We start from the raw sequence: 16009 nt of genomic DNA on the forward strand, positions 1-16009 counted from the left end.
TGCCATGTGTTGGCTATTAAAGGCACATTGGCAAGTACACAAGGGCATGCACAGTGTTTTCCTGCCAGTCACTTCCTATGAATGACTCTGGTGTTATGAAGCATATTGTATAAAACATATCACTCATAGGCTAAGCAGCTACAGATGGTTTGCTCACAAAAGATGGCATGTCTGCCTAATGATATTCTGTGATTTCTCAGGATTGAAGGGAATCTTTTCAATGACTAAAAACGCAGAACATCCCCTCCCACTGCTTCCTGCTTGGTTTCTGTTATTTGCAGTTGCAGTTGGCTTGTCTAGAATGCAAGCCAAAGAAACAGATTCAAAATTGGATCTTTTTAGGAGTTTTAGGAAATTTGAGACAGAATATAGTTAATTTCTAGAAGATTTGGTGTAGGATTCATGGACTTTCTAATGAAGTGAACACCACTATTGGCCATGTCCACCAAGGTGCCCTTAAAATAATATGAAAGAGAACCATATTTTTCTATGATGTACGCTTATTCTATATTTTCTTCTCATCTCCTACCATGGTAATGAATAAAGGGGTTAGGAGATGCAATTTTTTTTGTCCTTGGTAACAGAGTGCCTTAATACAGTGTGGTACCTTGTAAAAATGTTAACCACTGCAAAGACTTTTTCCCCATCTGAGGATGAAAAGACCATTATGTTGTTGTTGGCAGAAGCAATAGAGAAATGTATTTTGTTAACAAAAACACATTGCTTTGCACTAAAACCCTTATACATTTGGGGGGTGGAGTGGGGGGAAGGAATCTTTCATTTCTTCAAAAATTCTGAGAACATGAAAATATGTTGAAAAACATGTAGAAAACATCTTAATCTTGTTCAGTGGAAAGAAAAGGTATTTTCTATTCTTCCATGTGAAAAAGAAATAAGTGGAGATATATAATATTTCTTGTTGTTGGATTTCAAATCAGTTTTGACGTGGTGACTTCTATGAATGAGAGATCTCCAGCAACTCCTGCCATCAGCAGTCTTTCTCAAGTCCTGCAGACTCAGGGCTGTGGATACCTTAACTGAATCCCTCCATCTGTAATCTATTCTTTTTCTTTTCTTATTGATGCCCTCTGTACTGAGCATTATCATCTTATTTATATCCCTAGTCCTAAACAAAGTGAGAACAGTGATGATAGGCAAGCTTTCCACTGTACCACTGTTCAACTTTGGAATCTGTAGAGATCCAAGAATCAGGAGAAGACTCTGAAGAAGAGAATATTTATCAGAGCAGGCAGTACAGTGCTAATGTTGACTTTTAATTTTAATTTAGCCATATATTTGTCTGTTAATAATTCCCTAGGCCTTAGATAAGATACTTCTGTATCCCTAGCTACTTCATACAGTTTGACATGAAATGCCAGGGTGAGAACCTAGGACCTTGTGCATGAAAACTGGTGATTAACACTGAGCTATGACACAAGGAATACTAAATTCCAAGCATGATGGTTTAAGACAGGGGTCCTTAAACTTTTTAACCAGAGGGCCAGGTCACAGTCCCTCAAACTGTTGGAGGGCCAGATTATAGTTTGAAAATAACATGAATCAATTCCTATGCACACTGCACATATCTTATTTGTAGTGCAAAAACACTTTTAAAAATACATTAATTAAAATGAAGAACAATTTTAACAAATACAAACTTATTAGTATTTCAATGGGAAGTGTGGACCTGCTTTTGGCGGATGAGATAGAGTAGTTGTTGTTGTTGTGTGCTTTCAGGCCATTTCAGACTTAGGTTGACCCTGAGTGAGGGCTGGGTAAATGACCTTGGAGGGCCATATCTGGCCCCCGGGCCTTATGAGGACCCCTGGTTTAAGAGATTTACAATGCAATGTATTTATTTAAATTTATTTATTTATCATGTCAGAAGTAAAATGAGAATACAGTTATAATGTATTAAAAACCACAAACCAAGTTAAAAACTTGGCATTATGCTAAATGTTCTTTGACCAAAAGTTGCCCACTTGGAGTGCCCCTGGTGTTGCTGTAAGAAGGTCCTCCATTGTCCTACAATGCAGGGCTCAGACTGCATTGTAATAGGTGGTCTTTGGTTTGCTCTTCTCCACACTCGCATGTCTTGGACTCCACTTTGTGGCCCCATTTCTTAAGATTGGCTCTGTATCTTGTTGTGCTAAAGTACAGTCTGTTCAGCACCTTACAAATTGTCCAATCTTCTGTATGCCCGGAGGAGGGGGGGGGGAGGTTCTCATCTGGTATCAGCCACTGATTGAGGTTCCAGGTTTTCGCCTGCCACTTTTGGACTTTTGCTTGCTGAGGTGTTCCTGCAAGTATCTCTGTAGATCCTAAAAAGCTATTTCTTGATTTAAGACATTGGCTGATAATCAAACAGAAAATGGGCCGGAGATGTCAATGACTTAGTCCTTTCATTATTGGCTGCTACTTCCTTACAGATGTCAGGTGCTGTGATACCGGCTAAACAATACAATTTCTTCAATGGTATAGAGCATTGACGTCCTGTGATAATGCAGCATGTCTCATTAAGAGCCATATCCACTGTTTAACGTAGTGAGATGTATTCCACACTGGGCATGCGTATTCAGCAGCAGAGTAGCAAAGCACAAGGGCAGATGTCTTCATTGTATCTGGTTGTGATCCCCAGGTTGTGCCAGTCAGCATTCCTATGGTATTTATTCAAATATATTTATTCGAAAGCAGTGATTATCTTGGCATATGGAAAGTTTCAAAAACGTTCACATTACCGTAGAAACCCTTTTCTTGTGTTGTTATTAAAGACCTTTTTTTCTCACCCCTGCTTAGATGTGTGTAGTACATGCAGTCTAGGCATGCTTGTGCCTCTTGGATATGTAGCTTTAAATATTTGAATAGCTGAATATTTTAGTTGATTTTTGAAGGAAAATGGAAACTCTCTCCCTCCCCCGCATGATGATTCATGGGCTGTACTCTTCTCTGCCAAGTTCCTTCTGCAGCCAATTTAACCTTCTTGTATGAGTAAAAAAGAAGAGAGGAGAGAGATGGTTTATTCTGTGGATATTACAGTGGCTTGTCTTTGCAATGCCTTCTATAAGATAATTCTGGCAAAACAAACCTATAGATGTGATGGTGGCATGGAGGAAGGAGGCGACCAATCGTGGACTGAAAGGAACATTTTGTAATTGCATGGAAAAGTCTGTGCACAATAAAGAGTTGTTTATAATATCTATATTTAGCCATTCATTCAAGTCCAAGATTTAGAAATATAAACTTTCCGTTATTATATGGAGAACTTCGAGTAAAATAAATTTGTAATAATAAAAATCTTGCTCTTACCAAGGGTGGTAGTTTCTACCACTGAGTTGATCTGCCACCAGTGGTTCCATGATATGATTCCAGGATGGCAAGAAATGGATTCTGAGTGTATGAAATGAGTTCAGAAGTCGAGTTCACTTTCTCCAAGTAGAGCTGTATGTTGGGCCAAAACAACCGCCTTATGAGTGCTGATTTTATAGTTCTCTGAATATTGCAATTAGCTCAAAACATGTATTTTAGGATTAAAGACTTTTGAAAATTTATGTTTGTAGAATGTGTTTGGAAAACCCATATTTAATGTTGAATTTTTGTGTGGATTTTAAAATGTAAAACTGGATTTATAGCTGAAGCCATTCACTGATCATCCCACTGCATCCTGTAGAACCAACATTGAACTGAAGTCTGTTTCACACTGATATCATTTTGACTGCCATGACTTCATCCAGCAATGTATGAGGATTAGTTGTTTGGTGAGGCACCAGTGCTGTCTGGCAGGGAATTTTAAATACCATCCAAATGGCAAATTCCAGATTTCTGTTAGCTGGAATAATGGCAGTTAACACACCTTCAAATTATTAAAATTATGCATTGTGAAAAAGACCTCAGTTCCGCCTATGTTATCTTCTAAACACTGCATGGAAATAACAGTAAATATAATAAAGTAGCAGCGGTACATTTTGACAAAGATTTTGAAGCTTACTGTTTAGCCCTTGTGGCTAAAATATACAGAGAGACTGATTTGTAAAAATCCCATAGAAGAGAGATCAGCTGCCGTGTGTATGTATGTATGTGTTTGGGCACCTCCTGACTTACAGTGACCCTATAAATTTCATGGGATTTTCTTAGGCAACAAATGCTTATATTTATTTATTTTGTGTCAAAAGCATTGCATAAATAAGTATAAAACTGATAAAATATAGAAGGAGCACAAGGGGCTAAATAATATTTACCAAAAACGGGCAACAGCGATCGTCTTGCCTGTAGCTTTAAACAGTTTGTCCTCTGTGCATGAGGCAGGGCATTGTGGAGAAGCATACAGATGCAGAGTTGTTTGTTGTGTTCCACAGTCACACAAGGTGGAGGATTCTTCTAAGTAGTGCCATTTGGCCAGGTTATCTTTTCATCTGCCCACTCCACTTCTGAGTTGCCCATTTTTGGTTTGCAACTTGGAAACAACCTCTCATTTTTGCCCATTTTTGGTTTGCAACTTGGAAACAACCTCTCAAATACTTGGGAACCCACCTCTCAAATACTGAGAGGTGCATTTGCTTCTACAGTATACTGCACAGGCAAAAATAAGTTTACAAGATGATTGGTTGCCTGCTTCACCTTTAACTGCCTTCTAATCCATTTCACAAAATGCAGAGTAATATTTTAGGTCCCCACCCTTGCTTTTGTAGCTTTAGATCCCCACCCTAGTTGCACCCAGTTAAGCCTCCCAAAAATTCTACACTAGTACTGTGTGTTCTTTACATAGTTGGGTAAGAAAGGTGTTTTGGACAAGAAGGATTTGTTGTGCTGTTTGAAGTGATTGTTCTCTGGAATTTCATGCATTTTCTTAATGTTTCAAAAATGGAAAACATTACTTTTTTACACTGGTGTAGAATAATGGGTGTCAGATATCCAGGATATTCAAGTACGATGGACTTGTGCAAAGAGAGCTTTCTCTTGGGTGAAGTTCAGCAGATGAGCTTTGTTTTTACATTTTTAGGACTGACTGATCACTGTGTTTGAACAAGGAATGTTTCCTTTGGCCAGATTGGCCAATGACCCAGAATTCTTTTGTAGTTTGTGGCGCGGCTCATCTGTGTGATTCTTAGTTCTGTTTTCAGAACCTTTTCAGGCCATGGTACATACTACTGCTATTCACTAAGGGCATGCTGTAATCTTTTAGCAGTGGGAGTGGCAAACCCTTTTGCTTTTTGAACTGTTTATCTTGCAAGTCTCCTCTCCACTTCTTTGGTTGATATCTTTCTGTGCAAGCATGCATGGAGTAGATCTGGGCTTCTTAAACTTTCTCACTCAGAACCCCCTTTGATCTGAGTTTTTTTTTACAGATCTCCAGGTCTGTAGGTATGTAAAATAGGTATGAAAATAAAACATGTATTGATTTTTTTAATCGTGTCAGAAATGAGAAACTGCAAGTCACTTCTAATATGAGAGAATTGGCCATCTGCAGGGACGTTTCCCAAGGGATGCCTGGGTGTTTTATCATCCTATGGGAGGCTTCTCTAATGTCCCTGCATGAGAAGCTGGAGCTGACCTTGTTTTGCGGTTTCAAACCCCCAACCTTAAGGTCAGCAGTTCAGCCAGCACAAGGGGTTAACCCATTGAGCCACCGTGGGTCCATATTTTACTGATAACAAATTGGCATTTACAAGACTTGCTAAATAGGCTGATTTTCATTTTTATCTGTGTAAGACGGCTAAAGCGTCTTACACAGAGTTCCACAGTTTAAGAAGTAGTGATGTAGATGACTGTCCAATATTTTATACATCTCTGAATTTTGCATTTATGTGAATACAGCCAGTTGCCAAAACGTGTTTAATGTGTTTAAAGCCAAAGCTAATTTTACAGTTGGAATGCATGTGAATCTAGACTCAGTTCTTCAAACAGAAATTAAAATCATCTGAGAAGAAAGAGACAAAAACATTTTAAGTGGTAGGGGCATGAAGTATATAATTTAAGTCTGCAGCCTATAGTTCCTGATGTCCATTTGAGTAATGGAGTGAGATGGAAGAGAAAAGCATAAGGTATCACTCACAATTACTAGCAGTGGTGCAGGAGCAAAAGTAAACCTCTTGCTATCTTGGCAGTATGTAGAGAGAACTTTACATAATTTCCTGCAGATGTTACTGCAGAATAGTTTTAATAATGGATTGTGCTCCACTCCTGCACAGAGAAATGAAGTTATGAGGGGAGGGACATTGACAACCCCATAAATACATTGTTTCTTTGTGGTTTTAGTAAGGGAAGTCTCCTGGGGAAATTATCTAGGATAGAGGGATTTGGGATTGGAGAGATACTGCTTTACAGTATTGCAACCTTGACTCCTTCTGTGTAGTTCTTGGCTAAGCGGTTTTGCTTAGTCTAGACAATTTGCTTAACATGAAGGCAAAGGCAGCCTTGCGGATTTTTATTCTTTTAGAGCTCTTTCTGTTAGGGAGGTGTGACTCATAGAATCATAGAACTGGAAGAGCCCACAAAGGTCATCCAGTCTGTCTCCCTGAAGTGCAGAATTACACAATCCAGGCACAGCTATTATTTTGGTATATGGGGCATGGGGAGTCTGAACAGTGGGCATTTGTGACACACTCTTAATAGGAGGAGAAGTGAGGAGACATCTCTGATCTATGGTGAATTCAGATTGCAACCTCAATATGCTGTCCTGCTTTGTTCCCTTTCCGAAGTCAAAAGGCAAAACTGCACCAAAGTACAGATGCTGTTGAGAGCAATGGAACAGTACATTATCTCATGCTTCTGAACTTGATTTTTGTGCCAAAAAGGTTAATCCCCGCTGCATAGCATGTTCCAAACTGCAGCACCTCATCCTATGAAAAACTTGAAGGTGGTAGTGTCAGTTTCCAAAACCACACCTCCCTGACAGACAAACTGTAAAGATGCAACCTCAGCACATTCTTTGCTCATGTATTGTTGAACTCCTTGCAACTAGAAACCTTGTTTGTCTCAGTCAGTCTGTTCAAAACAGGGGGTGGAATTTCACAGTTTCAGCAAAGGGTGCCCTTTGTTTGTCTTGAGCACACAGCAAGTTCCTTGTCTGTAAATACAGCATGGGTGTCCTGTGTGCCTTTGCAGCTGGATGGTTTAATCCCTCAGACAGGAGAGTGCTGACCACAATGTGTAGCCAGTTGAGCTGGATTTTTGTAACCTCTTGGAGCGTAAGATCCATTGTGTTCTCATGCGGTTTCCTTAGACCTAGTGCTTTATAGAATTGCAGCCATAGAGTTTCAATTTTTTTAAATCCCAGGCTTCAGCATTTATAAAATTAGTTTGAAGAAAACTGATTTCAGTTAAAGACACATTTGCTTCCCAGCTTCAAGTCCTATACATTAGACATTCATCTCTGTCTTAGGGCCCTTCCACACAGCCCTATATCCAAAAATATCAAGTCAGAAAATCCCACATTATCTGAGTGTGGATTCAGATAACCCAGTTCAAAGCAGATATTGTGCTTGATATTTTCTGCTCTGATATTCTGGGGTCTAGGGCTGTGTGGAAGGGCCCTGGGCAGGGCCGTAGCCAGAAAAAAATTTCGGGAGGGGTTGAAATTTCGGGGGGGGGGGGTTGAAATTTTGCGGGGGGGGGGGGGACCTGCCTCCTAGCTCACGCTGAAGCAAAGAGCACAGCAGGGGGCAGAGCAGCCATCAATAGCCTGCAGCTCCGCCCCTGTCAACCACCTCCACCAAGTCTGGCCTCCTTAATTAGAGCATTCAACACACAACACCCAACTTGGTTGCTTCGCTACATCGGCTATTGCTGCAAGTAATGACAGTGTGAATAAATTCTCAATATTTGCTTGAGATAGTGCTTGCAGTTCTGGAAGGACTCTTAAGTTTTTGCATCTCATAAACTTAGCATGGGGATTTGGTTAACCAGTTAAAATTCAGTAAACCAGTTTTTTAAAAAAATCTGAAACATTTGGGGGGGGGGGGTGTTGAACCCCTACCCCCTCCCCCCCTCGCTACAGGCCTGGCCCTGGGTTATCTAAATCCACACTCAGATAATGTGGGATTTTCTGCCTTGATATTCTGGGATATAGGGCTATGTGGAAGGGCCCTTAGTTTTGTTTAAGGAATTATTTTGTTAAATCCCAAATGTAAACCACAGGTTCAGTACCTTTATTGTCAAATACCTTATTTGTTTCAGACAGATACTTATGTGCTCTCTAGTGCATTTGATTTCAAAATGGATTAAGGATGTGCATAGATTACACGTAACTGCACGATATATTTCTGAGGAATCTAAATGGCAACATAGGTGATACTGTAATTTGTGACATTATAGTTTTTTTCGTGCAAGGAGTGACTTGAGAAGCTGCAAGTCACTTCTGGTGTAAGATAATTGGTCATCTTCAAGGATGATGACCAGGAGATGCCTAGATGTTTGATGTTTTTACCATCCTTGTGGGAGGCTGCTCTCATGGCCCCACATGGGGAGCTGGAGCTGACAGAGGGAGCTCAACCTGCTCTCCCCAGATTCGAACTGCTGACCTGTCAGTCAGCAGTCCTGCTGGCACAAGGGTTTAACTCATTGCGCCACCAGGGAAATTATAGATCCACGATGGCTATCAAGATCACCCCCACACGCAGACTTCAAGGAAGAAAGATAAGGCGCAAAATGAACACCCATGCCCTTCAGGAGCCCTCCAAATGAGCCCTTCTCCAAACAATACTCAAGGATCATCTACCCATAGAACACCCAAAAAATGTTGAGGAACATTGGAACAAACTGAAGACCTCCATCATCACAGCCTGCAAAGAAATCATTGGACATCAAACCAAGAAATATTAAGATTGGTTTGACGAAAATGGCAACAAGATCCAACAGTTAATTGACAAGAAAAGGAAAGCCTTCCAAACATGGCAGAGAGACACCAACTGCGCTGCTAAGAAAAAGATTTATGCTAATGCAAAAGCTGAGGTCCAAAGAAGGACCAGAGAATGCAAGAACATCTGGTGGACAAAGAAGGCTGAAGAAATCCAACACTTGGCAGATACCCATGATGCTCAGGGATTTTTTTAAAGCCACAAAGGTCATCTATGGACCAAGAAAGTATGGTATACACCCTCTATACTCATCAGATGGAACCAAACTTCTGAAGGACAAAAAATAAATTGCACTACATTGGAAAGAGCACTATCAAAGCCTCCTGAATCACAGCTCCAATGTGGCTGAACAGGTTCTCGCACAAATCCCTCAACAACAAACCAGGGATGATCTTGCAGCACTGCCTAGTTTGGAAGAAGTCAGCAATGCCATCAACCAACAAAAAAACAACAACAAAAAAAAAAACAAAGTTAAGATATACCTTTCCTAACATCAAATGTCCTTAAATGGGCATTGCTTGCTTCGTGCTCTTCTCAACATAATGACCACAAAGTGGTCTGTGTAATGGAAGCCTGCCCTCTGTGTTGCTACACAGCATAGAGCAAGATAAACCCATTATCTGCTTTCACACATTTATATGCCCTTTATGCAAAGAAATTAGGTTTTTAAAAGTTGCTGTTTTATCCCTCTTTGAATTCTGGCCACCAGAACATTGGCAGCCCCTTTCCCAACCTTTTGTCCCCAAAGTAATGTTTGTGTACAATGGTAACGAAGAAGAACAACACACTATGTCTTTTCACATCTGGTACTAGGAAATTGGGATGGCTGGACATCTTCCACAGATCGCTACAGAACTGCAGATAAGGGGGAAAGCATCAGCCCTCTCCTACCCTCTACTTTGGTTTTTACACTGCAAAAATACAATTGTAGAGGGAGAAAATGAATGAGAGTTAGACCTGGATTGGGGAGTGGGAGTCTTTTTCTCCAAGACCTATAGTTGCATAAGAGAGGACTAGTGAAATTGTATTGTCAAAGGCTTTCATGGCCAGAATCATCAGGTTGTTATAAGTTTTTCAGGCTGTATGGCCATGTTCCAGAAGCATTATCTTCTGACGTTTTGCCTGCATCTATGGCAGGCATCCTCAGAAGTTGTGAGATCTCACAACCTCTGGGGATGCCTGTCATAGATGCAGGCAAAATGCCAGGAGAGAATGCTTCTGGAACATGGCCATATAGCCCGAAAAACTTATAATAAACTAGTGAAATTGCTACTAGGGGAGTAGTTGACTTTCTTGCACAGGGAAAACATGCCAATAAACCCATCTGCAAGAGAGAGGTACAAAAACATGAGTGCTAGATATATCTTTTAGTTTGACTGTAAGGTTCATCAAGTATTAACAAATCGTTTGGTGGGCCAATTCTCTATTAGTTGAAAGTGATGTGTATTTTCTGTTGTAGTTCTTAGGAAATATGTGCTTATTTTATCCTGTTCATATCCTCCTTTGCATTGATGTAAAGCCACACTGTAAGTTATACATGTGGAAACTACTTCTGACAATGGATGCTTAGGGGTTGTTTCTGCTGAGGCCTCCCAACTACAGTTCAGTAGGCCTCTTTAATCATGCTATGTCCTGTGAATCATTTAAATATTAAGAACATTAAGATGAGGGCTTGGTAGACCTTGTAAATAGAATCTCGGTACCTGGATGCCAGATGTGTCGGGATTTGTAAAGAGACACCATGATGTGGTGGGTTGACTGAAAAGACGTGTCGGTAGCTGATTGGCTGAGCATGCCAGGGGCCAGAGTTTTGATTGGCTACTGTCTCTGGCTTCCTGCTGAGACAAATGGTTTTAACTGCCACTTTCACCCTGGAGAGTGAAGAGAGGGCTGACTGAAAACAGTCAGGAAGGAATGGCTGCCAACTCTCCGAGGTCTGATCATTTCTAAGTCATGAAGCATAATTTAAAGACTGTTTAAAAGGACTGTTTATTCCCTCTGTTCTCTGTGATAATTCAGAGAGACTACTGTATATATTGTTGCCCTGTTTGATCTTTTGAACTGTAGTAAAGATACTTTTACTTATTACACAAGCCCAAGTGACACTTTATTATACTGTGCAGGTTATATGTTGGTTCAGAAACTGTGGTAAAACTTCTGTTTATTTACATTTATAACCCTCAACAAGATGAACTGGGGAAAATAGTGAAAGGAAAAATGCCAGAATAAAGTACATAACACATATTACATGCAGGCAATTAGATTACTGATGGTAATAATTAATTTCTACAACATTGCCGAACCAGAAAAAGAGGACAAATTGAAATATGATGATGGCAAGGTCAAAGACAGCAGGTTTTCTGCATTTCAAAATTTAATAACACTTCTCATAGAAACTGGAGTAAATACTAAGCACATTTTGAACCAGAGCCAGTCCCAAAACACTTCGTTTCTTGAAGAGAAGTTCATACAGTTGCCAGTACCTCTTGTTGACGTGTGCCTACAAGTCATTTTCAGTTTATGGTGACCCTAAGTTTTTGTTTGTTTGTTGTTTAATTTATTTATACCCCGCTTTATCTCCCCCGAAGAGGACTCAAAGCGGCTTAACATAAAAGCATCAGCATCGCCATTTAAAGTTTACAAATATACGAACATTAAAACAGGATTAAATATAAACTGTATTTGAAATGAAATGAAAATTTATTTATAGCCCGCCCTATCTCCCAAAAGGACTCAGGGCGGCTCACAACAAATACATAGTGGCAAATATTCAGTGCCATCAATAATATACAAACAAATAAAAACAACAACTCAATACATTACAAGACAACTTAAGAAAACCATATGTGACACAATACACATAATTATAAATATATTAAAAGCTTAAAATCTCATTAAAAGGCTCTGGAATTGGGCTAAAATTGCTGGAAGGGGGATGGTGAACCGCAGGTTAACAGAGCGGCTGTTAGCAGCTAGGTGAACCATCAAAACAAATTCAAAGTTGAGGCAAAGCTATCATGGAATTTTCTGGGCAAAATTTGTTTAGAAGATGTTCTCCTTCTACCCTGAGAATAGGAGAGTATGAGTTGCCTAAGGCCACCCAGTAGATTTCCATGGCCAAACAGATATTTGAACCCTGATCTCCAACATTGTAGTTCAACACTCCAAGTGCCTTTCATTTGCTCCTTGCCTTGACGTGATGCCACTTGTTGAACATTTGATCCTGCTTCATGGGGTACAGTGCAATATTGTAATGCGTACTCTCTTTTGTGGCTTTGGTTTGTTTTTCTATTTCATGTTCTATATAGAAAACTGACTTTTTTTCCTTTGGGGTGCATAATTTGTTATACAGATTTCCCTCTCTTTCACACACACACACACACACACACACACATGCTTGTGCGTATATTTTCTCACGTGTGTTAGGCAATTTATTTGGAGCCAAAAGGAAATTTTCTAATGGGTCATGTTTGCTTTGCTTTCTTTGCCTTCCTTTAGCTGGGTATGGAATGATTTGGTTTGGCATGACTCTTTAAACTATATGTGTCTGCTTTGATCCAAGTTGAAATGACTTTTAGGTGTATCCCAACTTTTGCACTCTATGGAATAATAGCTCAGGTGAAATGAAATGCTTCAAAGATCATGGTTTTTATTAGTGTTAACTTTATAGTATAGCCTTTTTGCTCGTGTTAACATTTGTTTCTGAAGAAAAATTCATAGGACTGTTTCCATCCAATGATGATCAGATGTGTATCAGTATCTGGTCTGTTTACTTCTGTGCCATAATTGCAAATGAGTATTGAGCTTGTTGCACTTACTCTCTTTCCCCACTGTTAATAATTCTTAATTTCCAGCACCAGCCTATGTGCACAAAACCTTTTGGAAAGGAGTTTGCTCTGTTGGTCTTCTTTTTATTATTTTTTAGCATAGCTGGCTGCCATGGGTGAACGTCATGTCAGGAGAATCTCCCTCCTGCTGTGCAAAAGTGTAGCTAAATTTAAAATTCTCTGACTGGGAATATTATGAATCAACCTTTTCCAAATCTCTCTTGGGCCAGAAAATGGAATTCTCTGCCTCTTGGGGCTCAAAATGAAATGGTGCTAAGCAATAGCTGTGATGTCAGCTGGGAGCTTTGCTTTTTTTAAGTTGCTTTTGGAAGTGTAACAAAACCGACGGGTCCATCTACTTAACAGTTTAGCAGTGTCTCCGGCTGGATCAACACTGCCTTATATCACAGGATTTGATCCCAGGGGATCGTCTAGATGACCCATGTGGTCTCTGCCAACTCTATGATTCTATATGAGAATCCATAGAGAGAGGGGGAGGCCTGGTGGTGCAGCAGATTAAATTGCTGAGCTGCTGAACTTGCTGACCAAAAGGTTGGTGGTTCAAATCCGGGGAGCGGGATGAGCTCCCGCTGTTAGACCCAGCTTCTGCCAACCTAGCAGTTTGAAAACATGCAAATATGAGTAGATCAATAGGTACCGCTTCACTGGGAAGGTAACATGGTCTTAAGATGTCTACAGACAACGCTGGCTCTTCGGTGTAGAAATGGAGATGAGCACTATTCCCCAGAGCCAGACATGACTAGACTTAATGTCAGGGGAAACCTCCTTTACGCTATATATATATGGAGTTAAACATAAAAATATACCTGTTCTGACTTACATACAAATTCAACTTGAGAACAAACCTACAAAACATATCTTGTTCGTAACTGGGAGACCGCACGTAAGGAACACTGAGGTATCTTATAAATAAGTGACTAGCCAAAGAAGTCAGTGAATCTATACCAGAGAAATTTTAAGTTGAAATAACAGCTTGTTTCTCATTAAAGTACGTGCAAAGCGGTTTTGGCCTGCCATTGAGCAAGTACAACCTCATTTCATTCTCCACAAACCCACAGTGAGTGCTATGCATAGGTTTTTGTACGAGATAGATACGATTTGTCCTTTAAATTCCCTACTGAGGCTTTCCTAACCATATTATTCAATGCTACTAAGCTCAAATTCAGAACTCGGAACTTGTTTTGCCAGTTTTTCTCTGAAATATAGATCACAGCACCTGGCATTCATTGGCAGTCTCCCACCCAAGTACTAACCAGGGTTGACCCTCTTATTTAAAAAAAAACAGACAGAATTTGGTGCTTTCACAGTATTTTGTTTGCCTCTCAGTAAATATGCTTCTCCCTTCACCAAATCCCTGAAGATGATCTCTTTCCCTTTACCAGTAAGGCCTAAAGAGGACTACAATGCTGTTGGTATGTGACATTAACTTCTGGCAAATCCCCGAATAAGAGATTTCCAAGTGGCCCTGATACTGTTTTTCCCAGGTCTTGCAAACTTAGGACTGTGGCTTCCTGACTGAGTCATTCCACCTGCAATGAAATCTACCTTTTTCCCTAATGCCTTCAACTGTCCATGTATTGTTTTGTTTTGTTTTCTAATGTGTCATGTTGTTTTATTATTTGTTCAAATAGTCATTTTGGTGCGAATTCAGGCTTGCTTGTTTTGCTTTGTTCAACACTGATTTGTGTTGTAACCTTTGGTATCAAATTTCAGATTTATTTCCCACTCCATTTTTTTCTTCACTACCCACCTTTCATGTATATATGTAGTAATGAGAACTGTTATGGCACGGGTTGGTCCTAGTTTTGGTATTCAGTGACATATATCTTTAACATTTGAGGATCCTTTCTTGTTTGTGTGGGGTACATCCCAGCGTCTTGTTACAGCCCTTGTTTCACTCAAAGAAGAAACAAATACTGATGTTGAAAAGTTAGAAATCATTTGGGAATCTGTTTATGGGTACTTTTTTCTTTATAAATGACAGCCCTTCTCTGTTTGATTTTCACAGGCTGGTGGTTTGTAAGCACATCAGAAGAGCAAGGCTGGGTTCCTGCCACATACTTGGAATCCCAAAGTGGAGTTAGAGATGATTCTGAAATTAACATGTCCAAAGGAGGGGAAGGTAAATAAATGCACTTTTTCTAAGAAAAAAAATAGTTGAAATTCACCTGCACCCTTTCATAATCAGGAGCAATATATTAACATCAGCACACAGGCTAAAATGGTATCTACTGGCAGCCACTATTAAAATACAATTGGGAGACTAAAATATTATCAATGCTATCCTGGACCATAGAATGAATGCTCACTATTTATGTACATTGCTGTAGAACTGTAAACTGTCCATCAAGTATATTGGATTGCTGTGAGTCCCAGGCTTTATGGCCATGTTCCAGAAGCATTCTTTCCTGATGTTTTGCCTACATCTATGGCATGCATCCTCAGATGCTGTGAGGTCTGTTAAGAACTTGGCAAGTGAGGTTTATATATCTGTGAAATGTCCAGGGTGAGAGGAAGAACTCGTGCCTGCTTGAGGAAAGTGTGAATGTTGCAATTGATCATCTTGATTAGCATTTAATGGCCATGTAGGATTCCCCCCAGGCAGCAACCAGCCAGGCTTTGAAGCTACAAAGCCAACACAGAAATGCTGGGCCACTCTAACAGACTACACAGATAAGCCATTGAAATCCACAAGCAGGTGGACAATTTCAACAGAAAGGCGGAAACCATGAAAATCAACCAAATCTGGCTACCAGTATTAGAAAATCTCTAAAATCAGGACAGTAAATAAAGAACAACACTCTGAAAACAGAAGAATTCCAGACATGAAACAATCAGGGCCAGCTAACACCTCCCAACAAAGGATTCCCACAGTCAGGAATCAGCCAAGTCTTAAAGCTGCAAGGCTTTACAACTCTAATCAAGGTAATTAATTGCAACATTCACACTTGCCTCCTACAGACAAGAGTTCCAATATTCCTCACAACCTCTGAGGATGCCTGCCATAGATGAGGGTGAAATGTCAGGAGATAATGCTTCTGGAACATGGCCATACAGCCCAGAAAACTCACTGCAACCCAGTGATTCTGGCCATGAAAGGCTTCATCAACACATCAAATATATACTTTGTGATGATAGAGATGTTAAGTTTCTAGCAACTTGTGGCCTGTAATATTTGGATATGGGTACAATAATGAACCCATGGTTTTTATAAGAAACTTATTCAATTATTCCATTATTTGTTCTTCATTGTCTGAGTCATAGATAACTGTGCATAGAGGATGCTATCCTAAATCAGAGTTGAGTACA

General features: G+C 40.0%; 1 protein-coding gene across 6 annotated transcripts in view; it reads left to right on the forward strand.

The window, feature by feature from the left end:
- Nucleotides 1–16009, forward strand: part of SH3PXD2A (SH3 and PX domains 2A) — a 320633-nt gene that overhangs the window by 262693 nt on the left and 41931 nt on the right. For all 6 annotated transcript variants that reach the window (XM_060768325.2, XM_060768323.2, XM_060768324.2 and 3 more), the window contains one exon: nucleotides 14709–14822. In XM_060768325.2, the coding sequence (XP_060624308.1) occupies nucleotides 14709–14822 (114 nt within the window). The remainder of the gene's footprint in view (nucleotides 1–14708; nucleotides 14823–16009) is intronic.

The sequence above is a fragment of the Anolis sagrei genome, chromosome 3, assembly GCF_037176765.1.
Source record: "Anolis sagrei isolate rAnoSag1 chromosome 3, rAnoSag1.mat, whole genome shotgun sequence".
NCBI lineage: Eukaryota > Metazoa > Chordata > Lepidosauria > Squamata > Dactyloidae > Anolis > Anolis sagrei.